The 27608-nt window shown below is 35.7% G+C and overlaps 1 protein-coding gene across 6 annotated transcripts in view; it reads right to left on the bottom strand.

The window, feature by feature from the left end:
• The window catches only part of EPHA6 (EPH receptor A6), a 932734-nt gene that overhangs the window by 206442 nt on the left and 698684 nt on the right, over positions 1 to 27608 (bottom strand). For all 6 annotated transcript variants that reach the window (XM_036916570.2, XM_036916571.2, XM_036916572.2 and 3 more), the window contains one exon: positions 15689 to 15874. In XM_036916570.2, coding sequence (XP_036772465.1) covers positions 15689 to 15874 — 186 coding nt within the window. The remainder of the gene's footprint in view (positions 1 to 15688; positions 15875 to 27608) is intronic.

Genomic DNA, 27608 nt, shown 5'->3' with positions numbered 1-27608 from the left:
TTCTTCATACCCAAGAGCGTCGAATTAATTTCCATGTATTTGCAATCTTCTTTAATTTCTCTTAGGACTATCTTGTAGTTTTCAGGGTATAGGGCTTTCATTTCCTTGGTTAGGTGTATTCCTAGGTATTTTATTCTTTTTGATGTGATTGTGAATGGAATTGTTTTCCTGATTTCTCTTTCTGCTAGTTCATTGTTAGTGAACAGGAATGCAACATATTTCTGTGTATTAATTTTTTATGCTGCAACTTTGCTGAATTCAGATATTAGTTCTAGTCATTTTAGAGTGGATTCTTTAGGGTATTTTATGTACAATATCATGTTATCTGAGAACAGTGACAGTTTGACTTCTTCCTTATCAATCCGGATGCCTTTTATTTCTTTGTGTTGTCTGATTGCCGTGGCTAGGACCTCCAGTAATATGTTGAATAAAAGCGGGGAGAGTGGGCAGACCTCTCTTGTTCCAGATCTTAGAGGAAATGCTTTCAGCTTCTCACTGTTAAGTATGATTTTGGCTGTGGGTTTGTCATATATGGCCTTTATTATGTTGAGGGACTTTCCCTCTATACCCATTTTGTTGAGAGTTTTTATCATGAATGGATGTTGAATTTTGTTGAATGCTTTTTCAGCATCTATGGAAATGATCATGTGGTTTTTGTCCTTCTTTCTGTTGGTGTGGTGGATGATGTTGATGGATTTTCAAATGTTGTACCATCCTTGTATCCCTGGGATGAATACCACTTGATCGTGGTATATGATCCTCTTGATGTATTTTTGAATTTGGTTTGCTCATATTTTGTTGAGTATTTTTGCATCTATATCCATCAGGGATATTGGTCTGTAGTTTTCTTTTTTTTGTGGTGTCTTTGCCTGGTTTTGGTATTAGAGTGATGCTGCCTTCATAGAAAGAGTTTGGAAGTATTCCCTCCTACTTTTTGGAAAACTTGAAGGAGGATCATTATTATGTCTTCTCTAAACATTGGATAAAATTCAGCAGTGAATCCATCTGGTATGGGGGTTTTGTTCTTGGGTAGTTTTTTGATTATTAATTCAATTTCATTGCTGGTTATTGGTCTGTTTAGATTTCCTGTTTCTTCCTTGGTCAGTCTTGGAAGGTTGTATTTTTCTAGAAAGTTGTCCATTTCTTTTAGGTTTTCCAGTTTGTTAGCATATAGATTTTCATAGTATTCTTGAATAATTCTTTGTATTTCTGTGGTGTGTGTAGTGATTTTTCCTTTCTTATTTCTGATTCTGTTTTTATGTGTGTGGATTCTCTTTTTTTCCTAATAAGTCTGGCTAAGGGTTTATCTATTTTGTTTATTTTCTCAAAGAACCAGCTCTTGGTTTCATTGATTTTTTTCTATTGTTTTATTCTTCTCAATTTTATTTATTTCTTCTCTGACCTTTATTATGCCCCTCCTGCTAACTTTGGGCTTCATTTGTTCTTCTTTTTCCAGTTTCAATAATTGTGACTTTAGACAATTCATTTGGGATTGTTCTTCCTTCTTTAAATAGGTCTGGATTGCTCTATACTTCCCTCTTAGAACTGCCTCTGCTGTGTCCCATAGAAGTTCAGGCTTTGTGCTGTTGTTCTCATTTGTCTCTCTATATTGCTTGATCTCTGTTTTAATTTGGTCATTGATCCACTGATTATTTAGGAGCATGTTGTTAAGCCTCCATGTGTTTGTGAGCGTTTGTGTTTTCTTTGTACTTTTATACCCTTGTGATCTGAAAAGTTGGTTGGTACAATTGCAATCTTGTTTAATTTATGGAGGCTCTTTTTGTGGCCTAGTATGTAGTCTATTCTGGAAAATGTTCCATGTGCACTTGAAAGGAATGTGCATTCCACTTCTTTTGGGTGGAGAGTTCTGTAGATGTCTGTTAGTGCCATCTGTTCTAATGTGTTGTTCAATGCCTCTGTGTTCTTACTTATTTACTGTCTGGTGGATCTGTCCTCTGGAGTGAGTGGTGGGTTGAAGTCTCCTAAAATGAATGCATTACATTCTTTTTCCCCTTTTAATTCTGTTAGTATTTGTTTCACATATGTAGGTGCTCCTGTGTTCAGTGCATAGATATTTATAATGGTTATATCCTCTTGTTGGATTGACCCCTTTATCATTAAATAATGTCCTTCTTGGTCTCTTGTGATTTTCTTTGTTTTGAAGTCTGTTTTGTCTGATACAAGTAATGCAACACCTGCTTTTTTCTCCCTATCAGTTGCATGAAATATATTTTTTCCATCCCTTCACTTTTAGTTTGTATATGTGTTTGGGTTTGAAGTGAGTCTCTTGTAGGCAACATACAGATGGGTCTTGTTTTTAATCCATTCAGTGACTCTATGTCTTTGCTTGGTGCATTCAGACCATTTACATTTAGGGTGATTATTGATAGGTATGTACTTACTGCCATTGCAGGCTTTAGATTTTTGGTTACCAAAGGTTCAAGGGTAACTTCCTTACTATCTAAGAGTCTAACTTAACTCACTTAGTATGCTATTACAAACACAATCTAAAGGTTCTTTTTATTTTTTCCCCTCCTTTTCTTCATCCTCCATTCTTTATATATTAGGTATCATATTCTGTACTTTCTGTTCATCCCTCTATATTACCTCTGGTGACAGCTATTCATCCTTAGGAACACTTCCATCTATAGCAGTCCTTCCAAAATACACTGTAGAGATGGTTCGTGCGAACTAAATTCTCTCAGCTTTTGCTTATCTGGAAATTGTTTAATCCCTCCTTCGAATTTAAATGATAATCTTGCTGCATAAGTATTCTTGGTTCAAGGCCCTTCTGCTTCATTGCATTAAACATATCATGCCACTCCCTTCTGGCCTTTAAGGTTTCTGCTGAGAAGTCTGATGATAGCCTGATGGGCTTTCCTTTGTATGTGATCTTATTTCTCTCTCTGGCTGCTTTTAATAGTCTGTCCTTATCCTTGACCTTTGCCATTTTAATTATTACATTAAATAATATGGTTTTGGCATTGTCCTCCTTGGGTCCCTTGTGTTGGGAGATCTGTGCACGTTCATGGCCTGAGAGACTATCTCTTTCCCCAGATTGGGGAAGTTTCCAGCAATTACTTCCTCAAAGACACTTTCTATCTCTTTTTCTTTCTCTTCTTCTTCTGGTACCCCTATAATACAAATATTTTTCTGTTTGGATTGGTCACGCAGTTCTCTCAGTATTCTTTCATTCTTAGAGATCCTTTTTTCTCTCTGTACTTCAGCTTCTTTGTGTTCCTCTTCCCTAATTTCTATTTCATTTATTGTCTCCTCCACCATATCTAATCTGCTTTTAATACCCTCCTTTATGTTCTTCAATGATTGGGTCTCCATCCTAATTTCATTCCTGTATTCTTGAATATTTTTCTGTACCTTCATGAGCATTTTAATTATTTTTATTTTGCAGTCTCTTTGAGGAAGAATCATGAGGTTGATTTCATTTGAATCTTTCTCAGGTGTATTCATAATTTTGCTTTGAACCAGGTTCCTTTGATGGTTCATAATTTGTCTGTGGTGTCCTCTAGTGCCCAGAAGCTCTACTCTCTGGAGCTGCTCAGCCTCTGGAGCAATGTCATGTGTCACAGGGGAGCAGTGTTGGTGCTTGGGGGGAGGAAAGAGCTGTTTCCTGCTTCCCAGCTTCTATGCCTGTTTCCACTGCCAGAACCAGTGGGCTGACCACACAGGTGTAAGCCTCTATGCTTTGTGTTTGTAGCTGCTGTAGGTGGGGCTTCCCTCTGGCTGGCCTGATGCCAGGGCAGGGGTTGCCGGTTGCAAGCCTGAGCCAGGTGCAGGCTACCCGGGAGGAAGACACACAGACTGCATATCATGGTGGGGGGCCTTGAGGCTGCATAGCCAGCCAGGAGGATGGAGCACCTGAAGATCGTTTAAGCTCCCAATGTGATGGGCAGAGTGCAACTGGACAATTTTGTCTTCCTGTCCTTTCACTTGAGCAGTAAGCTCTGTGCAATCCTTGCCCCTTTAGCAGCCCTCTCTCTTTTAGGAAGTCTCTCAAACTGCCCACCCAGATAAGCAGGATATGAATCCCTATTTTTTACAAGCAGTTGGAATCTCTGTCTCTCCAGATATTCTGCCTGTCTTAGTTTTCCAACTGCACCAAATCACCAGAGCACCATGCAATGTAGGTTCATGCTCCCAGAGCAGATGTCCAGGGCTAGGTGTTCAGCAGTCCCAGGCCTCCACTCCCTCCCTGCTGTTTCTCCTCCTCCCCCTGGTGAGCTGGGGTGGGGGAAGGGCTTGGGCCCTGCTGGGTCACAGCTTTGGTACGTTACCGTGTTCCATGAGTTCTGCTCTTTTCTCCAGGTGTATGCAGTTTGGAGCAGTCCTCTTTCCTGTTACTCTTTCAGGATTACTTGTATTAAATTATATTTTCGTATTATATGTGGTTTTAGGAGGAGGTCTTTGTCTCACCTCTCATGCTGCCATCTCTTTAAATCTGATAAACAGTCTTATATTAATTTCAAGTATATAACACAGTGGTTCAATAGTTACCCATATTGTTAAATCTTCAACCCCTCTAGTGCAGTTACTATCAGTCAACATAGACAGATGTTTTAGGATCACTGGCTATATTCTCCATGTTATACAACAATCCCAGTGACCAACTTATATTATGATTGAGAATTTTTGTGCCACTTCATCCCCTCACCCTCCCCACCCACCCTTCTTAACCCCTCTCCATAGTAACCACTAGTCACTTTTCAGTGTCTGTGAGTCTACTGCTATTTTGTTCATTTTTAAAATTTGTTTTTATAGTCCACAAATAAGTGCAATCATATGGCATTTGTTTTTCTCTGCATGGCTTATTCACTTAGCATAACACTCTCTAGGTCCATCCATATCATCACAAATGGTAGGGGTTCTTTCTTTTTTATGGCTAAATAATATTCCATTGCATATATGTAATGACACCTTCTTTATCCATTCATTTATTGATGAACACTTAGTTTGCTTTCATATCTTGGCTATTGTAAACAATGTGGCAATAAACATAGAGGGACAGATAACTTTTTGATTCAGGGATTTTGTTTTCTTCACGTAAATTCCTGGGTCATATGGTATTTCTACTTTTTAGTTTTTTGAGGAACCTCCATACTGCTCTCCATAGTGGCTGCACCAATTTTCATTCCCACCAACAGTGCTGGAGGGTTCTCTTTTCTCCACATTCTTGCCAACACTTGTTATTTCTTCTCTTTTGGATAGTGGCCATTCTAACTGATGTGAGGTGGTGTCTCACTATGTTTTTGATGTGCATTTCCATGATGATTAGCCATGTGGAGCATCTCTTCATGCTGTTCACCATCTGTATTTCTTCTTGGGAAAGATATCTATTCAGGTCTTCTGCTCATTTTTTAATCAGGTTATTTGTTTTTATGGTGTTGAGTCATATGAGTTCCTTATATATTTTAGATGTTACCTGCTTATCAGATAAGTTGTTTACAGATACATTATCCCATACTGTAGGTTGCCTTTTTGTTTTGTTGATGGTATCCTTTGCTACACAGAAGATTTTTAGCTTGATGTAGTCACACTTACTCATTTTTAATTTTTTTTCTCTTGTCTGAGGAGATGTGTCCAGTAAAAATTGCTCATGCTTATTTTCAAGAGATTTTTGTCTATGTTTTCTCCTGACTTCTATGGTTTCATGTCTAATGTTTAGGTATTTGATCCATTTCAAGTTTACTTTTGTGTTTGGAGTCAGACATAATCTAGTTTCATTCTCTTGCATGTAGCTGTCCCATGCTCCCAATACCAGTTATTGAAGAGACTGTCATTTCCCCATTTTGTATTCATGGCTACTTTATCACTTATTAATTAATACTATGTGGGTGGGATTATATCTGGGTTCCATTGATCTATGGTTCTGTTTTTGTGCCAGTACCATACTGTTTTGATTACTGTAGCTTTGTAGTAGAGCTTGAAGTCAGGTAGTATAATACTCCCAGTTTTGTTCTTTCTCAATATGGCTTTACCTAATTTGTGTCTTTGGTGGTTCTTTATGAATTTTAGGATTATTTGTTCTAGCTAATTGAAAAATGCCATCAGTATTTTCATAGGGATTGCACTAAATCTGTAAATTACTTTGGGCAGGATGGTTACTTGGACAATATTAATTCTTCCTATCCATAAGCATGGGATAGCTTTCCATAACTTTGTGTCTTCTTTAATTCTCTCATCAGTGTCTTATAGTTTTCAGAGTAAAGGTCTTTCATCTCTTTGGTTAGGTTTATTCCTAGGTATTTCATTCTTTTGGAAATGTAAATGGGTAATTTCTCTGATTCCTCTTTCTGCTATACATTGTTAGATATAGGAATGCAACAGTTTTCTGTGTATTAATTTGGTATCCTTCAGCTTTGTTGAATCTAGTTATTAGTTCTAATAATTTTTGGTGGAGTCTTTAGGGTTTTCTATATACAATATCATGTCATCTGCAAACAGTGACAGATTTACTTCTTCCTTACCAATCTGGATAGCTTTTATCTCTTTATTTTGTCTGATTGCTATAACAGGAACTCCAGTACTATGTTGAATAAAAGCGGTTAGAATGGGCATCCTTGTTCCTAATCTTAGAGGAAAAGCTTTCAGCTTTTTGCTATTGAGTATATCAGCTGTCGTTTTGTTGTATATGGCCTTTATTATGTTGAGGTACATTCTCATTTTGTTTAGAGTTGTTATCATGAATGGATGTTGAATTTTGTCAAATGCTTTTCCAGCATCCATTGGGAAGATTATATGGCTTTTATCCTTCTTTTTGCTAATGTGGTTTATGACATTGATTTATAAATATTGTACCTTCCTTGCATACCTGGTCTAATCCCACTTGTTCATGATGGATGACCTTTTTGATGTATTTTTAAATTCTGTTTGCTTATAATTTGTTGAGGATTTTTACATTTATGCTCATCAGGAATATTGGTCTACACTTTTCTTTTTTTGTAGTGTCTGTCTGGTTTTGGTATTAGAGTCATGCTGGCCTCAAAGAATGAGTTTGGAAATATTCTCTCCTACTTTTTGAAATACTTAAAAAGGATGGGTATTAGCTTTTCTTTAAATGTTTGGTAGATTCAACTGTGAAGCCATCTGATTCTGGATGTTTGTTTTTTGGGAGCTTTTTGATTACCAGTTCAAATTTGTTACTGGTGATTTGTTTGTTCAGATTTTTTGTTTATTCCTGGGTCAATCTTGGGAGGCTGCACTTTTCTAGGAATTTGTCCATTTCTTCTAGGTTGTCCAAATTTTTGGCATGTAATTTTTCATAGAATTCTCTAATAATTCTTTGTATTTCGGTGGTATCATTGTGACTATTCCTTTTTCATTTCTGACTTTAATTTGTCTTCTCATTTTTTTCTTGATAAATCTGGCTAGGGGTTTGTCTATTTTGTTTACCTTCTTGAATAACCTGCTTTTGGTATCAGTAATGTTTTTATATTGTGTTATTCTCTATTTTATTTATTTCTGCTCTGGTCTTTATTATGGTCCTCCTTCTCCTAGCTTTGGGTTTCATTTGTCCTTTTTCTTGTTTCTTTAAAAATAATTGTGAGTTTAGGCTGTTTATTTGGGATTGCATTTGTTTCTTGAGGTAGTTTGTATTGCCGTGTACTTCCTTTTTAGAACTGCTTTTGCAGTATCCCACAAATTTTGAACTGTTGCATTTTTGTTTTAATTTGTTGCCATCTATTGCTTGATTTGTTCATTGATCTATTTATTATTCAGAAGCATATTGTTTAGCCTCCATGTGTTTGTTGCTGTTTTGTTTTCCTTATGTAACTTATTTCTAGTTTCTTACCACTGTGGTCTGAGAAATTGCTGAATTTATTGAGGATCTCTTAGTGGCACAGTATGTGATTTATTTTGGAGCACATTCCATGTGCATTTGAGAAAAATGTGTATCCTGCTGCTTTTGGGTGGAATGTTCTATAGATATCTGTTAAGTCCATCTGACCTGTGTTGTTCTTCTGAATGTGTTGTTCAATACTTCTGTTTCCTTATTTATTTTCCTGTCTGGATGATGTAAGTGGGGGTGTTAAAACCCCCTAATATATTGCATTGCAATCTATTTCTCCCTTTAAGTCTGTTAGTGTTTGCTTATATATTTAGGTGATCCTATGTTGGGTGCATAGATATTTACAATTGTAATGCTCTCTTGTTGGACTGATTCCTTCATCACTATGCACTTCTTTGTCTCTGTTACTTTCTTTGTTTTGAAGTCTATTTTGTCTGGTATAAGTACTACTACTCTTGCTTTTCTCTCCCTTTTATTTGCATGAAGTATCTTTTCCATCCCTTCACTTTCAATCTTTGTATGTTTTTAGGTCTGACATGAGACTCTTGTAGGCAGCATATAGATGGGTCTTGTTTCATCATCTATTCTGCCACTCTACATCTTTTGATTGGTGCATTTAGTCCATTTGCATTTAAGGTAGTTATTGATAGGTATTTACTTATTGCCATTTTATTAATTGATTTTTGGTCATTTTTGTAGTTCCTCTTTGTTCCTTTTTCCTCTTATCTTGCTATTTGATGGTTTTCTTTAGTGTTATGCTTGGATTGCTTGTTTTAATTTTTTGTGTACATTTTGTAGGCTTTAGATTTTTGGCTATCATAAGGTTCATAGACAGTTTCCTAAATATATAACCCTCTCTACTAAGTTGATGGTTTCTCAATTTTTAACACATTCTAAAAGTACTACTGTTTTATTCTTCTTCCTCCTCCACATTTTATATATGTCATAACCTACATCTTTTGTGCATCTTTTAACTAATTTGGTGTATAATTGATTTTACTACTTTTTTTAAACATCATATTTACTTTGTAAGCAATTGGTCTACTAACTTTACTGTAGGTTTATTTTCAGTGTTGAAAAATATTTAGGCTTTAGAACATTTCAATCTGCAGAAATCCCTTTAACATATCCTGTAAGGCTAGTTTGATGGTGGTAAATTATTTTAGCCTTTGTTTATCTGGGAACTTTTTAATTTCTTCTTCAAATGTGAAAGAAAGTCTTGCTGGGTAGAGGATTCTTGTTTGAAGGTCTTTCTGTTTCAATACATTAAATATTTTAAGCTACTCCCTTCTGGCCTGTAAAGTTTCTGCTGAGAAATCTGCTGATAGTCTAATGTGGTTTCTCTTATAATTATGTCTTGTTGTCTTCCTGGGTTTCCTTTTGTTAGGGGCTCTCTGAGCTTCCAGGATCTGGGTGTCGATTGAGAAAATTTTCAGCAATTATTTCTTCAAAGAGACTTTCTAACCATTTGTCTTTCTCTTCTTCTGGCACCCCTATTATGTGAATATTGTTTCATTTGGTGTTTTCACATAGCTTTCTTAACATCCTCTCATTTCTAGAGATTATTCTATCTGTTCCTTAGCTTTGTTGTGTTCCTGTTCTCTAATTTCCATCTCATTGATTGTCTCCTCTATTTGCAGCAATCTATTATTCATTCCCTCTGTTGTTTAATTTCAGTTACTGTATTCTTCAGCTTTTTGAACTCTTCTATCTCTTTGTTGAAGTCTTCCCTGAGATAATTAATACTTTTCTGTAGATTAGTAAGCATATTTATGACTGTTACTTTGAAATTTTTATCAAGAAGATTGGTGATCTCCATTTCACTTAGCTTTCTTTCTGGTGTCTTATCCAGTAGTTTTGTTTGGACCATATTCCTCTGCTTCCTCATTTTTTTCAGGGTTTCTGTGTTCCTTCCTTTTTATTAGATAGATCTGGTGTGCTTCCTGGTTTGGAGAGTAATGGACTTATGAAGAGGGTGTCTTGTGGTGCCCAGAAGCTCAAGACTCTTTATTCTGCATGCCTGGTTCTTTGCAGTGGAGCCCCATTTCTGTCTTTCTGCCCCAGTGGTCTTTCTCAGTATGCTATGGATGGAAGCTGGCCTCAGCCAGCCCTTTATGAGCAGAACAATAGAGTTTCTGCTTGGATTGCTTTGGCTGGGGATGCCCTCTGCCTGCCCTGCAGCTATGGTGTTACTGCTGGATTAATGGGGTGGACAGGGTGGGCAGTGGCTCTGGGGAGGCCTGTGGGGCATAGTGCTGGGCTGGGCCAGGAGGAAGGAGCACTCAAAGCTTGCTTCCATAGGCACCTCCCAATTTGGCCTGAGGGATGGCTGGGAAAGCTGGGAAGGCCTCCCTTTTCCTGCCAGGCAGGAAAGTCTCTCTCTCTGCCTGCCAGGCAACAAAGTCTGATGTTGCTGGTTAGAGAGAGCAGGGTGGGTGTGTACATAGGGAAGTGCTTTGGGGCTGAGCCACCGGTGATGGGGATGGAGCATCTGGGGCTCCTACGAGCACCTGAGCAGCTAGGCTGTGGGAGGGCTGGGTAAGTGTCATCCACCTGCCCTTTCCCAGCTGAGAAAACTCTACCCAACAGTCCCCCCTCCAGCACCCTTACTACTTCTGGTAAATCTTTCAAACTGCAGCCTCTGTGTTGGGTCATGGCAGAACTGATGGAGTATGCCTGTCCTCCACAAATGACAAGAGTCTTAGCCTCCCAGAGTGCTCCAACTCTCCCTGGTGTCCAGCCCTGTTAATCATCAAAACCTGTTGCAATGTGGACTCAGGTTCCCAGAGCAGATCTCCAGGGCCAAGTGTACAGAATTCCTGAATGCTTATCCCCTCCCTGTTACATTCCTCTTCCTCCTCGTTGTGGGCAGGATGGAGGAAGGGCTAGGGTCCCTCTCAATCATGGCTTTGTCACTTTACCCTTCTCTTCCTCACCAGGTGTAGATGGTTTGTTCTGCAGTCTTCAAGTCATTTTCAGTGTTAGTTTTATTTGCTGTAGTTGCTTCTTTGGTGTATATGTAGGAAGAGGTTTCAACCTTGCCTCCCTATTTCACTATCTTCTTTTCTTTCCTCCATCTCTATGTTTTAATCAGCAATATCTGACAAATGGTGGTGCTCAGTAATTGTTTCTTGAGAAAAAAAACTCAACCTATCTTAGCTAGTAGAGTAGATGAACGCCAGAGAAAAACTGTCTGATTTATTTAGTTTTGCAGAATATTTAACTCCCTATAATGTATATACCATATATGCAAACCTTGATTTTGCTTACAGGAAAATTTTACCTATACTTTTCAGGTTCACAAATTGTTAAGATACAACTGTATTTAAGGCACCTTTTGTTTCTTCCTGAACCTATCTTCTACTTGGATTAGTGATAGGCACCTGGAATTATAAATAAGTTGGAAGTGGGGTAATAAGTTATCATTGGCACAAATTTTCCTCACCATCTTCTGATTTTCTTCCTTGGAATGAATACAAAGTATAGGACTAGATGAGACCTTTATTGTTTTCCAGTACAATCTGCACTTTTCAGTCTTTTGTACACAGGGAAAAAGTGAGGCCTAAAAATGTTGAGTGACTTGAACAAGCTTGTGGCTAACAGCAGGATATACAAACTGGTGGAGAGGCAGATATCATATTTGTAACAACAGTAATAGTCAAAATCTTCAGGAATCTATCACTTGACAAGTAGGATGCAATTCTGAGACTGGCGGTGCAGTTCTTGCACATTTACTGTACAATTATTTGTCTGCCTTGAATCTAGCCTCTGACCCTTCAAAACTGTCTGGAAGGAACCCAAAATATTCTGGTGTATTTACCAAGGATTCGAGCAGGGCCAGTGCTTTCTGTTATAGCTTCTGTGCTGTCCTACAGATTCTTTATTAACGTCTCTCACAATGAAATGAAGTTATGTTGGAGAGTTTGTTTACTGTTCTGATTGGCTTCTATGACTTTTTACTGGATTTATGACTTATTTGAGATATAGTCTGTTATCTAAATTTAGTTGCTACCTAATAAACTGGGAGATAGGCACTTCATTATTTCTCCTTTTGGTTCTTCCACCATCACAACTTCAAACTTCATGGTCTAGTCTTCTGGAGTATGGTTACTGCACTAAATTTCTTCATCATTTAAACATAATTCTTATCTTCTTATAGAAGGGTAGTACCTTCTATTTTGGTTATGTAGTTAATGACACTGGTGTATATATTAACTGTTACAAATTGCTACTCTTCATGCTGCTTATGGCTACAAGGCTATTCTCTAACTGACGGCTTCTATTTGCCTCTTGGAGAAAAAGTATGTGCTAAGCATGTGGTTTAGCTTTATTTCTTTTCATACCATTGTATCTTATCAGGTTAATGAAATTGAGATGTGTATCCAATAAATAGGTTCAGTTTTTATCAAATACATTTTTATATGATGCAGCTTTTAATAGTTTAACTTTCAAGTTTAAAATTAAAGTAGTTATGTGCCCAAATATGAAAGAGCAAAAAAAAGTGTTCCCAAGAACATTGTAATATGTATCTCAGAGATGAAACCTATACAGTAAGATAAAAAAGTCTGCATATTAAAAATTTATAAAAGGCTCTCATGAAGATTTTGATCTATAATTCTGTATTACTTTCAACTGAGAGTCTGTACATTTATTTCTCAGAAGCCCAGGATACCCTCCAAATGTAACTGTATAAACCTATACTGCATCTTTGACAGTACTATCTTTTATGCAATATGGCAGTCCTTAGGGAACATTAATTGCTAGCTATCTTTTAGCTACTTAAGCGCAATTACCATGTACTTATGGAATGAAGCATTCATTTATTTATTGGCTTTCTCTTACAAAATCCCATAGCACCTGAGTCAGGGAGATAACAGTGTAAATATGCCTACTTATTTTTGTGGGGATTATTCTTTTCTCCATCTCTACCATCCACCTCAGCAGCACTACAAAAACCCTTTTATGGGGCTTACTCATATTAGTTTAAACTAAAAGTTTATTTCTACTCCCAAGCATATTGAATCTATCTTATTTTAAAATTATATTTTCTCTTTTCAGCTCTCCTTTCTCTTCTCTGCTTGTCTTTCTTTTTCTTGAAATGGAACAAGAACCTTAACTTAGGGATCATACAAATTTGGCTATGTAGAGGTCACTGGTCTCATTTTTAGATAAGATTGTTAGAGATGTAAAGCAATCACTGTGGCTGTTTGGGTGTTCATGAAAAAGAAACTGAATATTTCAAACAGGCAAACAAATATTAAAGACTATCTTATTAAATCTGTTCAATTGATTTAGGATAAATCATTCCTACTACTTCATAGGGCTATAAATCTTTTTTCCTTCTCACATACTTTTGTGTGTGTGTGTGTGTGTGTGTGTGTACATTTATATGTGTATATATAGATAATATGTGACTAAAACACATAGGAATACATGAAAAAATTACATGATTGTGATTTAGTGAATGGAGAAAATAAAAATATGTTATTTTCAACCTTTTAATTTATTGCTGCACACTTATTTCCAGATATTTCATGGATAAATACACATAAGAGGAATTTGACATTTTCCTGAAATTGTTTAAATGCTTGGCAAAGATTCATAACCCAACATTAAAATTATCTTTTTCTTTCCAGAGAGATGCAAAAAAGAAGGACTAACTTGAAATGTTCATGTTAAATTAATGACAAGGAAGTCAGAAGATATAAAAGAAATAATTAACATGTTATAACTTCTCTCTCTCTTTTTTAGATTGTAATCTTTACTAGCTGAATCTCTCCAAATTTTACATTTTAGAGGGAATTTATTTCACTAACCTAAATATCTGCCATATTTTACAGAGTAATATTATGTTATTTTATTCAGATTGTCATTCATTTAATGTTACTCAATTCAGATAAAGTATAAAACTCTGACTCATTCACTGTGATATAGCAAAAGTAAAATAAAAAAGAAAGAAAAGAAGAGGAAAGAACACTATGAGTTTTAGAGTCAGACCTCAGTTTGAATACAAGTTATGTCATTTACTATGGATTAGAGGTCCTTACATAGGTTAATTAACCTGTCTGAGCTTCAGTGGATAATGATACTCATAACAATTGATATGAGGATGAATGGTAAGTTATATGCACAAAGTTCCTGGCACACAGTACCAAAAATGATTACCATTTAATATGGCTTACTCTGAACCACATACTATGCTAAATGCTTTACACACTTACAAATTTAATCCATACAACATTCCTATGGCATAGGAGTTATTTTGGCCCTGTTTTATAGATGTGGAAGTAAAGGACAGAGATACTAAATAGTTAACCCAAAGCTGCACAAGTCTTATGTGTCAGGAGCAGAATTCTACCTGGGGTTCATCTGTTTAATTATCTATTGCTGAATAATAAACCAGTCAAAATTTAGTGGCTTAAAACAACAGTCATTTTATCTTTTCTCACGATTTTATGGGTTGACTGGACTAAGCTGGTGACTCCTTTGCTCCACAAGAAGACTGCTGGTGAGTGTGGTAGAGGGGAGGGGTTGCAGTAGCTGAGATGGTTCCTCATGAGGGGGCATTCACAGCTGACCACGCTGCGAGGTCAGATAGAGCTGCTGCCAGAGATGGGACTTCATCTCCACTTTGCAGGACTGCGTGCAGCCTCAGCACTGGAGGCCAGTTATAGGAAGGAGAGGTGCGAGAGGATAAGCTCCAAAGTACAAATGTGTAAGATGCCACTCCTTGCACCACACTTGCTGATGTTCTTTTGGCCAAGGCTAGTCACATGGAAAAGCCCAGAATCAATGTGGGAGACAGCGATACAAGGGCATGAAAAATTGGAAGGCCCCATTAAGGCCACTAAAGTAACAGCCCACCACAACAGCTGTCATCAAAAGCGCTCTTTTGCGTCCTCCAAACTATAATAGCTGTCAGTAATCTGCTCCCCGCAGGCAGCATGCTGGCCAGTGCCTTGCTGGAAGGACTTGAGTTTCAGACATAGTCAATTACATGTTTTCAATAAGTTTTTACACTTTCCTGCTTCCAAATATGACATAAAATTTCACTTTCATATAAATAATTTTTTTAAAGATTTCAGTTTTTATGAGAAAAAAATGCTTTCACAGATTTAAATTATTTTTATGAGTTTTTAAAGGCCATTTTGCATTGGGTTTTATGTGTTGTAATTTATTAGTGAATGAAATAAAGAGAATATAGTTAAGCTTTATGTCCTATCATTATTCAAATAAAAGTATCTATACAGCAATCTATTTCTTAGAGTATATGACTAATTTTGCATTTTTAAGAAATTCTCTTTAAAGGAATGGCTTAAATTACACTATCTCTGCAGAAACAGGATTTTTCTCAGAAATTATAATTTTTTTTCATTTTATATAAATTAAAATAATTTAATTGCAATGACATTTATGTAGAGTGGTTCCATAGAAAACTTCTTGTTTAAAAGTTGTACTTCAGATATGGCGTTCTATATTTGTATATGAAAGTAACTTTTAAACAGAAGTATTTTCCCTTAATGATCCAAAATATGTTTCTTCAATTAATATTGAAATTTAGGTAGCTTTAGAAGAAGTGAATAGCTCATAGAAATTAGAAAAAAAAATGTGACCATTTATTCTTGATTCATTACTTTAAATTGAATTAGCAAATGACTTACAAGTAGTAAGTACCATTTTAAAGCTGTTTGGTGACCAATGCAAACTCTGATAGTGTCATAGCCTGATACCAAGACTCTAAAGGGTGAATCAGAAAATGATATCTGAAGTAATTGCCTATCCCCTTAAGGCTGTGCTATTGCTGTTAATTTTTGTTTTGTTTTGTTTTGTTTCAGGAACTGAGATAGATATGTAAAAGAAGTAATGAAGAAAATCAGTACTTACTTTTTGTGACAACACCTTCTAGGCGAATGATATTTGGGTGGTCAAATTGACCCATGATACTAGCTTCTCTTAGAAAATCTCTTCTTTGCCGATCCATGTGGCCACCTTTCAAAGTTTTGATTGCAACTGGGATTTCTCTTTTTCCAGGAGTCTTCAAGCGCCCACTACAGACCTCTCCAAATTCTCCTTAAAATATGAACAAAAGTAGTTGTTCATTTAAACAGAATTGTATTTCAGAAGAACTGAATTGTCATATAGTACCATCTTTTTGTTTTTTAACATGACTGTCAAATGTGTCATTTTCACATTCTTAAAAATTACATTTTTAATGGCCATATTCTTTTTTTTTTTTTTGAGAGGGCATCTCTCATATTTATTGATCAAATGGTTGTTAACAACAATAAAATTCTGTATAGGGGACTCAATGCACAATCATTAACCAACCCCAAGCCTAATTCTCAACAGTCTCCAATATTCTGAAGCATAACGAACAAGTTCTTACATGGTGAATAAGTTCTTACATAGTGAATAAGTTCTTACATGGTGAACAGTGCAAGGGCAGTCATATCACAGAAACTTTCGGTTTTGATCACGCATCATGAACTCTAAACAATCAAGTCAGATATGATTATTCATTTGATTTTTATACTTGATTTATATGTGAATCCCACATTTCTCCCTTATTTTTTTTTTATTTTTATTTTTTAATAAAATGCTGAAGTGGTAGGGAGATGCAAGATAAAGGTAGAAAACTTAATTTAGTGCTGTAAGAGGGCAAATGTAGATGAGCAGGTCTGTGCCTATAGACTAAGTATTAATCCAAGCTAGACAAGGGCAACAAAACATCCACGGATGCAGAAGATTTCTCTCAAAACTCCGGGAGGGGGGTGAGGTTCTAAGCCTCACCTCTGTTGATCCCCAATTTCTCACCTGATGGGCCCCCTGCAACTGTGCCTGTCTTAGGTTGTTCCTCCCTTGAGGAATCTTACCCGTCTCTGGCTAACCAACTGTCATCCGGGGCCATACAGGGAAATGTAAAGTTGGTAAGTGAGAGAGAAGCAATATTCTTTGAAAGGTTAGCTTTTTACTTCTTTGCAGATGTATGCCCTGTGGCTTCTATGCCCAGCATTTGTCTTGAGGTATCTTTACCACTTGGAAGAATTATGATACTTGGTAATTTTTTATATGAGGCACGAATTCTACTAAAGGGCTATAATTAGGAAGGAAGAAGAAAAGCTATAGAAGTAGCAGGCGGGAGAAAACATGGGAAGATTGATTATTTCTTTGACATAACTTCTTGTAGAGTAACATAAGCATGTATAGGTTTTAACAAACTACTAATTAAATTGCATACACACATTAACAGAATAGGAATACAGATACATAACAAAAGCAGACCTACAATTACCAGCCATCTCCAGTGAAACCAAGAAAACCAGTTAGGTACCCTAGGCATTTGTGAAAACTTATCAATAATATGATGGATATTGTCTAACCCCTTCCCGAGGCGCTGGGTTCTCGCAGGTGTGGATGTAGTCTGGCTCTTGTCCTGTGTCTTCTGGTCTCTCTTTTAGGAAGAGTTGTCTTTGTTGTATTTTCAAAAATGTGGTTTTGGGAGAAGATTTCCTCTGCTCTACTCATGCCACCATCTTGGCTCCATCTCTTAATGGCGATATTCTTGATCAGCATCATTTATAATGAATGACAGAATGCATTTCATTGTTGTAGCACAGGAACTACCATTGACAGACATCCCTGATCTGCTGAGAAATTATGACTAGTAGAATGGGAGATGCTAATGTAATTCTACAGAAAAGCAATCACTGCATAATGTTTCCTGTTCCTGTTCTCAATACTGTTATATGGGCCAAATGTCTGTTTTATTCAGGGAATGTATTAGGCATGAGTAGTTGATTTGATCCCATGGGCCATATGCTTGAGCTTTACTGCTATTAGAAATCAATGCTAGGGTCAACTGGTGTACAAACATATTGAAAAGACCACACCAAACTCAACTATAATAAGCGAATATGCAGACTAAATTGCAAGTCATGTGGTTGGAATACAAATTCAATAATATGATCTATGGTTCAGCAGGAGGCAGATTAAATAATAACCAAATATTTATCATGGATTTACTAGCTATTTATCCAGTGAATGTCAAAAAAAGTATAAGACTTCGTCTCTGTTCTCAGAAGTATTAGTCTAATAGGAAAATTTAGATGAACATAAATATAAGACTTAAGAACATAAGAACTAATACTGGCAAATGCTGTATTAGTTAAGTAACAATAGTGGGAGCTGCAAGACTTCTTGAAGGAGGTAGAGATTTTGCTGGTTCTTGAATAATGGGTATGATAGGATATTCAAGTGAAGAAGCAGCATTTCATTTCAGACAGAGGTACATGGAGGGAGGGAGGGAAGTGAAGACAGAGTCAAAGGTCAGAAACAGTAAAGAGACAAGGCTGAGTACAAGGGTTCCAGTGGGAAGGAAGGTCAGAAGCTTTCTTGGTACAATGCAATAAATTAAATAAAGCTTCAATTTCCAGATTTACATTTTCTAGGGCCAATTACCTTCATTTACTTAAGAGCATGGTGCTTGATCCCCAACTTATTCATCTATAAAGTGAAGATAATGACGACACCTTCCACAGTTCTATAATGTTCCTTCCTCATAAGGATATTGGGAAGCTCAAAAGAATACTATATGTGAAAGTGCTTTATAAACTGCAAAGTGCTGTTCATGTGTTTAAAGTCATATAAATCATTGGAAGGGTGAAAGGAATGAAAATTAAAATATGTTCAGCTGGTTTATGAGCTAGCATATCTGGTCAGTAGTTTGATGCAATGTAAGTTTAAGTGTAGAGAATCATATTAAATTTTTCCAGTACCATCGACTTCCATTAACCATATTTTATTTGGACCAATTCATTATGGCCAAGTAAATGTTGACTATACATGAATATTAACTACCTTTGGAGTAGTTGTGAAGAATTTTTTTTTTAATGAAGAAAAAAAAAATTGAGAAGGAAACCACCCAAAACTTTGTTTCTCACATTATGTGTAACATGTCCATTAGAAATAGAAAGAAGTCAGAGAATAGTTTATTCTACATATGTTAAACAAACAAATGAGCAAACAAAATGCACTGACTAGAAGGTGGTCCCTAAGTTCAGTGCATATGATATTGGAGTTTTACAAATGTTGCATAATTTGACTTTAATCAAAGCAAGAATATCCTTTTTTTACTTAATGATGCTTTCAACCTATTGGGGTTAAATGTTCTTATGTCCACAGGAAAAAAAAGGCCATAGTTTTTCAGTCTTGTTTATAGTAATTTTTTTGAGTTTTTAAAGATTTTCCCTTAGATCTAAACAATGACAATTGATAGAAATGTTCAACATTTTTCTGTTGAGGTTTTGAACCTTGAGAGAAAAGGTATGTGCATGTGTATAAGTTAATGTACAAAACATCTAGACCTACTAAGATACTTGAAATTCCTCAATTCACTGTTTTGTTGTAATGAAATCTAAAACAAAACAAATATTTCCTTTTTTCTTCTTTACCTTAATAAATACACTAATACATGATTCAGCAATATTTTAAAACCCTTCACCTGCTGTAAACTGATAATCCAAGTGATTTTCTGTTAACATTTCTTAGTAAGTCAAAGCTTTGAATATAGTTAAATGATTAGAAAACTCTGTTGTTATTTGTTCAAGATGAGCATAGTGGTAATTTTCTTTGGTTTTCTGTTGTCTGAAATTCACACATCTTATCACCAGGCAGGTGTTTTCTTCACTTCAAACTTTGCATGACTAAGCTGTTATCACACTTATTTCAGTGACACTAAATGCAGTTCCCTCAATTAAAGATCTGAGACTCCTGGTGCATTCTTTAGGCAAAAATTTAATCACAGAATGTATTAAAATCCTTATCCACAGTAGGCCTGGATGTATCAGACATTATCAGGCAGAGAGGAAAAAGTATTTCAAATTAAATGCATTTTTCAGATATTGCCAAAGACTGATCCATTATATGATTTCCCTTGTGGCAAAAGTAGAGGCCCTGTATATAACCATAAGTAAGAGAAATCATTCCTCAATAAGATCTGCGAAAGTTTATACATACTGGTTAGTCTATTATTAACTCATTAACTATAGGAATATGGTGTTAACTACTTCATTTTTCTTTTCCAACACATTGTCACCATCATTATTAAAGAGATAGCACTTACATAGTGCTTATCATGAGCCAAGTCTAAAAATCAAATTTATTTTTTAGTCTTGACAATAAGCCTTTTAGGTGGGGGCCATTATTATCCCTATTTTACAGAGGAAACCGAGGCACACAAACTAAGTAACTTGTCCACAGACACATAACTAGAAAGTGGTAGAGCTGTAATTTGAACCCATGCAGTTTGACTCTACAGTCCATGCTTTTAACCATTATTCTCTGATGTCTGGGATGCTTATGATTGTTCATATTTTCTTGTATTAGTATGGTAAATTCCTAATTGGTAACAATGATGTCTTCAAATCAACTATTGTTTAGTGTTCAAACAAGTCTACTGGATATGCACAGGTGGATTGAATGATAAAATCACATACTAGAAATCCTTCACTATAAAATATAAATGGACACCTCGCTCAGATATTCTGTATGTTAGATGGTCTGGAAAAAATCACTATAGTCTTTCTAGTTTCAAGAGAGCAAAGAAAATTATATCTAGGATAATTGATCTTCGGCCACTGACAGCCCATTCACTGGCTAACAACCCCATTTATCTCCTTGAATAGTGGGAAAACCTTTCTGGATAAGCAATTTTGTTGTGTAACATATAGAGTCTTAAAATACCAATTAGCATTGGATTTTCTTTATAAGCCTAAATAATCAAACTAAAACAGTACACAGGATGGTGGAAATGGTAAGGGACAATCCATCTTGGAAGACTTTCATATCACCATCCCCTGGAGCTTTCCAAAATTTTTCTCCCCTTGTTCCAAGATTTTGGTTTTCTCCTATCACCAACTCCTTTTATATTTGCTCAAGCAAAGAGCCACGCTCCTGATGGTTTTCTATAACATACTTCTCAGGTGAAATGAGGTATTTCTTCCCTCACACTTACTGCTTCTCTCCGATGGGAATGCTGCGCACAGGTCGTCCTCCTCCCTCGTCTCCACCCTCTCAGCCCTTCTTTATGTGGATGGCTCCTTATTAGCAGAGAAGGCCAAGATTTGAGGTCCTTCCTTCAGAAACCTTTCTTTGATCACCCATCTAATTTAGTTCCTCACTATCACCAGTTCCTTACAAATGAGAAGGAAACTATAAGCAGCTCTACAATCAGAAGCCGGCCTTGTTTTCGGAGCTGAGCTATGTTATTCTTCTATCACGCATTATACCAGCCTTGACAAGGTTATTCTGAAACCACGATAAAATAAGACAGAGGAAGGCCACTGCATTATTTTTCCTAAGCACAGACAAAAGCAGGGTCACTGCCAAAAATACTTAACACCCCCTTCTCCCTTGGCTAGAATGAGTAACTGCTACTTCTTTGCCAATTATCCTTGTTCTAGTCTCCCCTCCCTGTGTGAGATTCAATAAGAATACTGTGGTGTACATCCTAAAATTAAGACCCAGTACTATATGCTCCATTGACATCTGCAGTGGGGAACTGGAGGGCCTCAAATGGCTTTACCACAGGTTCTCCTCCCAACTCTGCTCCCACAGATAAGGTCTCATAGTCAAACAAGCCTCCTTATAAATGGACCAGATAAAGCTCTTCATTATCATTTTGTCCTTTCCTGCCAACCTGTGAAATGATTCAAACAAGTCAATTGCATCTTCCTAGGGGAACCAGGGGGGCACCTCACCCTCTTGGTACTACAGAGCTTGTCTTCCATAGCCCCTGATTGTTCATTTGGTTCTCAAGTGTCACCCTCATATGGTCTTGGGTGGTGTGTGGTGTCCTCCACTTGGCTGTGAGCATATGTAATTAATAAGTAGGTGTCAAGCTCATCTGTCCAATACAGGGCATTGTGTGTTTGGCCATCCCATAACCCTAGGATGGGAATCTGCACCTTACCACAGAAAGATAGGAGGCAGTTAAAACAGATAATCAGTCACAGATTTGCCTCTGCTTTCTGATAGCTTCTAACCTAGTGCAAACTCATTCCTGGTTCCTTAGACCTCCCAAGTCACTCATCCAAAGCCCAAATCCTATAATAGGCTTCTTTAAACACCCTCTTATTGACACATACTATAGTTCCCCTTGCTGAAATGAGCAATAAACCCAAGTTTTTCAACTAAAGTGTGTTGCTGGGGTCTTTAGGTTGAACAAAACATATTTATTGTATAACACCTTTGATTACTTGAAATTACCTTTGAAATTCATTTTTAACTAGTTTACTTATATATTAACTATTGCTCCCTTTCAACAATTCCCCTTGACCCTGTCCTGTCAAATATAATCTAAATCATGAAGGAATGGGCCTTGATAATCTTTATTTTCTATTGCATCCATAGTGTCAGGTACATGATAAACAACTCTTTTATATTTGTTGCATGAATGAAATGAATGAGTTAGGGGAAAAAAACAACTCTAGACCCAAAGTTGGGATATCTTAGAGTAGAGGTAGAGAACAGGGAATTTTCCAATATGATGTTTTGTTTTATATTGTTTTGCATAGTCTCTTTTGCTTTCCTTTCATTATGTACAGTTAAAACATGCCTCAGTATCTTTTGTATTCAGTTTTTCTTAAAAAAATTTAACAGTTTACAGTCCACTTTTCTTCCTGCATGTAAAGGCAACAGGAAGATTATTTCTGAGTGTTGTATAAAGGAAGAGTTAAAAAAGAAGAGGGAAAATTTATAACTGTGATACGTAGCATATTATCTACATATGAAAGAGAGCAACACTTTTTTAGGAATTTTTAAATCTTCCACCAGTTAAAATGATATTTGTATACCTCTTAGTCTCTCAGAAAGATTCAACATGATGTGAGATTTCACATCTCAAGGCTTATCAATAGGAGGAGTTAACTAAGACATGGGAGAGGGCTGTTCTTATAAGTTAGGGCTTCTATTTCTGACTTCATCACTAATTTGTTTTGTGGCATTAGAGGAAGTATATTACTTTTTTTTGCTTTCATATCATTGTGGGTGGGTTAAATACATACTACCTATCTCCTTCTTAAGGAACAAATATTAATATGTAAATATTTGCAAAGCTTTTTGAGTCTTAAAAAGGTTCCATGTAACCACTACATCTTTTTAAATTAAACTAATACCATAGAGGATATGTTAAATACGTCACTCTTAGTATCCTTCCTAGGTTCTTAAAGTCTAGATCAGGAAACAGAATTTCTTTATGACCTGAGAATGAGGTTTTCAATGTTCTTATCAAACAATAGGTAAGGATTTCTTTAGTGAGTGATTTAAGTAGCACATTATACCACATTATCCACTTTTTTCCATACCACATTCCAACATTAGACAGCTTATCTTTTTTTAGTTGGGGGGCAAAGTTTTTATTCTCTTCTGCTAAAACATGCTCCCAAATACAACAATGTCCTCAAAGACATTAAAACTTTATTTACCTCTGATAGTATGATAGAGTCCAGTATACTACTTCCTTATTGAACACTTTTTTCAAAATTTGACTTTTTAAACTCACTGACACCTCTACCTCTAGAATACCTTTTAATTTGGTGTACCAGCCTCTACCACATGGCCTCTCATACCACTTGCTTTCTTGTCTCAAGGTACCTGAAAGAGCTCCTCTTTAGACTAAAAATTATTTACATTTCAAAACTCTGTTTGATGTGCTATTAAAATTGATTCTCCATTCTGCCATCAAAATAATCCTGTTAGAAATAAAATCTAAATTTAAAAATCTTTGTGACCCAGAGAAAGTTACTAAATGTCTTCAAATCTCATTTTCCTTATCTATAAATTGTTACTGTTTTGTGGAGTTATAGGAAGTAAAGGTACAAAGCATTGACTTCAGTAGCTCCTGTTACTGTACTAAACACACACTTCCACTTGCCCTTAGGCCACTCCCACTCTGAAGTGAAACTTAGGACCAATCCAAACATCTGCCAGTTTCTCCTCCCACAACCAGGCTACTGAGCACACTACACTGGATAACAGTGTTACAGAAATGTATGGTCCTTTTCTTAGCTATATTCCTTTTTAAGTATACATATTATCTCAGAGTAATGTCTGTCACCACTAACAAATACTGTGTTTAGGCTGTTAAGTTCCAGATCTACACTGGTAGCTCAGACTTCTCTCTTGAACTACAAACTTGTATAAACACCTGGAAGTCTCCTAGAGGCCACCTTCTCACCATCTTCTGCATTAGTCTGCTTGGGATGCCACAAACAAAATGGTATTTACTGGGTGGCTTAAACAACAGAAATCAATTTTCTCACAGTTCAAAAGAGTGGGAAGTCCAAGATCAAGGTATGAACTGATTTGGTTCCTGGAGAGAGCCCTCTTCTTGGCTTGCAGACAGCTACCTCTACACGGTGTCCCCACATGGTCATTCCTCTTTTAAAGCTACCAAACCTATCAGATTGAGACTTTAACCTAATGACCTCATTTATCCTTACTTGAAATCTAGAAACCCTATTTTAAAATATAGTTCCATTATGGGTTAGGGCTTCAACACATGAATTTTTGAGGGACACAATTCAGTCCATAGCATCTCTTAAAACCACTTTCCCATTTCCCCTTCCTTCATTTAGTAGCTATGGTTGGCTGAATTGCTCCCCCAAAATGTCCACTTTCCCACCTTCATCCCTAAATTCATTTAGTAGCTGTGGTTGGCTTACTAATTGCTCCCCAGAAATGTTCACATTTTAATCCACAGAATTTGTGAATATGTTACATTATATAGGAAAAGGAACTTCACAAATATATTAAGTAAATGATCTTGAGATATGATTATCCTGGATAATCCAGGTTGGCCCCATGTAATTACAGGGATTATAAGAGGGAGGCAAGACGGACAGACAGAGAGGACAGAATGATGGATATAGGTAAGAGAGTCAGAGACAGATCTGAAGATTCAATGTTACTGCTTTGAAGATGGACACAAGCCAAGGAATGCAGGAGAATTTATAGAAGCTGGATGTCAAGGAAACAGATTCTTCTCTGAAGTGCCCAGAATGAATCAGTACTATCAACGCCCTGACTGTAACCCCAGTGAGACTGATTTTGGACTTCTGACTTCCAGAACTATAAAAAAATGTGTGTGTGTGTGTGTGTGTGTGTGTGTGTGTGTGTGTGTTTAAGCTCTTAATTTATGATAAAACATGAACAGCTCTTAGCACAGGGTTTGGCACAGAGTGAATTTTCAAAAACTAGTTTCCATTTCAGCTGGAAAATACCCTCCCTTTAGATATGATTTCTTACTGTGTTCCAATGTGTCTGCTTTTATAGTCTTTTATTAATAGGATATATTAGTTTTAAATTTCTCTCCATTTGTATCTCCCACCACACTGAAAATTTTCATCACAGGGATTATGTCTTTGTTTTAATCATACTGAACACCATGGGTAACTAACATTTACTAAATGCATGATTGGACAGACATCCTCATGATAAACACCTATATCAGTATTTAACTCTGAAAATATGGACTAAATATTTTCAAGAGTTATTTAAGAGGGCAACCACAAGAGAATATCATTTACCCTGGTATATGTGAATTCCTGCAGTAACACAAATAAGACATTTTAGAATTCAGTCAGGCAGTAAAAATGATCAGTATTCACAATGGAGGACTTGTGTTTAGACAAGCATGACTATGAGAAGCTAGCAGACTGTCAACTGTAGTGGTCAAAATATATGGGAGAAAAAGCATCATTCCAAATATACACAGATAATTATTTTGATTTAAAAAAGCCAAGGAGTGTACTGAACTACTATTAAAAGTTATATTATATAAGTTTTTAATGGAAATAAAGACTTTGTGTGGCTTTAATATACTGATGTTTATAAATAAAACTATAATAGTAGATCACTTTATCTTAAAGTAAATATGCATAGATAATCACTACCACCTCTGTAAATTAAACCATGATTCAGAATTGGAGACATTTTAATGTGATTTTATTTACTCTCAAAGGCTAAACAGGCAGATGTATTAATAAAATAATAAGTATTAAAAAGTATGTTTTCATGTTAAAGCATTGCTTTCATAAATGTAAACCTTACTGTTTTAGGTAAAAATTTTATTCATTTTTTATCTTTCTGAAGACATTTACCATATTTATCTTTTAAAAATGTTTCTGCTTCATTATTTTATTTAAAAGATTTTTTTTCACCAAGTCCTACACTGTAATATATGCCATTGTTACATGGAACTTCTAGGAAGGAAATACTGCTGCCAATTAAGTCATGAAAGCTATCAGTTACAGAAGGAACTTAGATTCAGTGATAATAAAAAGAGAAAATTTACTATAGCAAAAACTTGAAAGAAAAAATGAAATCATCCATAGGCCAATAACTAGAATACAATCTCATTTTGCTATATAACCTTATAATCTATTTTCTAAGCATAATGTTTGTTTTCTTTTCATAATGTTGTAGTCATAATTCAGGGTGTTTTTCTGTATATACTTAATACCCCTTTATATTCACTTACTATTAGAGTATATGCAGTTTCCATTGTATTATATATCATAATTTATTTAAACAATCCCTTTTTAAAGAGCTTTTCAGTCACATTTTTTTCTATTTTATTAAAATCAGATTTTGCCATCAAACATGAGTCATTATTATAAGAAATATAGAGCAATATGTATGGAGTTTAAAATTTGTTATAATTCCACTCCATTACACTAACAGAACAGTAAGCATTTACAACAACCTTACTGAAACAAAGCTAAACCAAGTAATGAGGTAATTTTTGTTCAGTCATATGTTGAAACATAAGAAAATGCCCAGCACATACTTCATTAATTAGAGAATACAAATCAAACGTTTTTCAGCTCATAGTTTTGTTTGGGAAGTAAAACTTTAATATTCTTTGAAAGAGTTTGTGTAAAGTTGGATTTATCTGTTTTTTGGACTTAGGTGTTTGGTAAAATAACAAAAAATTTCAAAATTTGTTTTTAATTTCCTTTGTGGGAAAAAATTGTTAAATACTAATACAGCTTAAATAATAGATATAGAACATGTAGGCTCCTGTTCCTCTTGAATTTTTGAAACTTCTCTTTCAACCAATTCTTGCTTTTATTGTCTATATATTATATTTATAATATTTTCCAATTGGCTTGTAAATATTTATTTTATAAGTAATTTTATGTTTCTCTTTTTCTTTTTTTTGTTGATATATTTTGTTTATTGAAATATATTTAATATACAATCTTATATATTGGTTTCAAGTATACAACATAGTGATTTAACAGTTACATACATTATTAAATCCTCACCCCAGCTAGTGTAGTTAACATAGAAAGATATTAAAGTTATTTTGACTATATTCTCTATTCTATGCTTTCATCTCTGTGACTGATTTCTATTATGACTAAGGTTTTGTGCCCTTTTTGTACTCCTCACCTTTTTGACCCACACACTCCAACCCCTCCCTACGGTAACCACTAGTCACTTCTCAGTGTTTATGAGACTATTGTTATTTTGTTCATTTTGTTTGGTTTTGTTTTTAGATTCCATGAACAAGTGAAATCATGATATTTATCATTCTTCCTGGTTTATTTTACTTAACACAAAACTCTCTAAGACCATGTTGTCACAAATGGCAGGATTTCTTTCTTTTTTATGGCTGAATAATATTTCATTATGTTTATGTTCTATATCTTTAATCCACTCATCTATTGATGGACACTTAGTTTGCTTCCATATCTTGGCTATTGTAAATAATGCAACAATAAACATAGGGGGGGGCATA

The sequence above is a fragment of the Manis pentadactyla genome, chromosome 1 (genome assembly GCF_030020395.1).
Source record: "Manis pentadactyla isolate mManPen7 chromosome 1, mManPen7.hap1, whole genome shotgun sequence".
In the NCBI taxonomy this organism is placed as follows: domain Eukaryota; kingdom Metazoa; phylum Chordata; class Mammalia; order Pholidota; family Manidae; genus Manis; species Manis pentadactyla.
The sequence above is the reverse complement of the archived record's forward strand: the minus strand, read 5'-3'. Positions and strand labels throughout refer to the sequence as shown.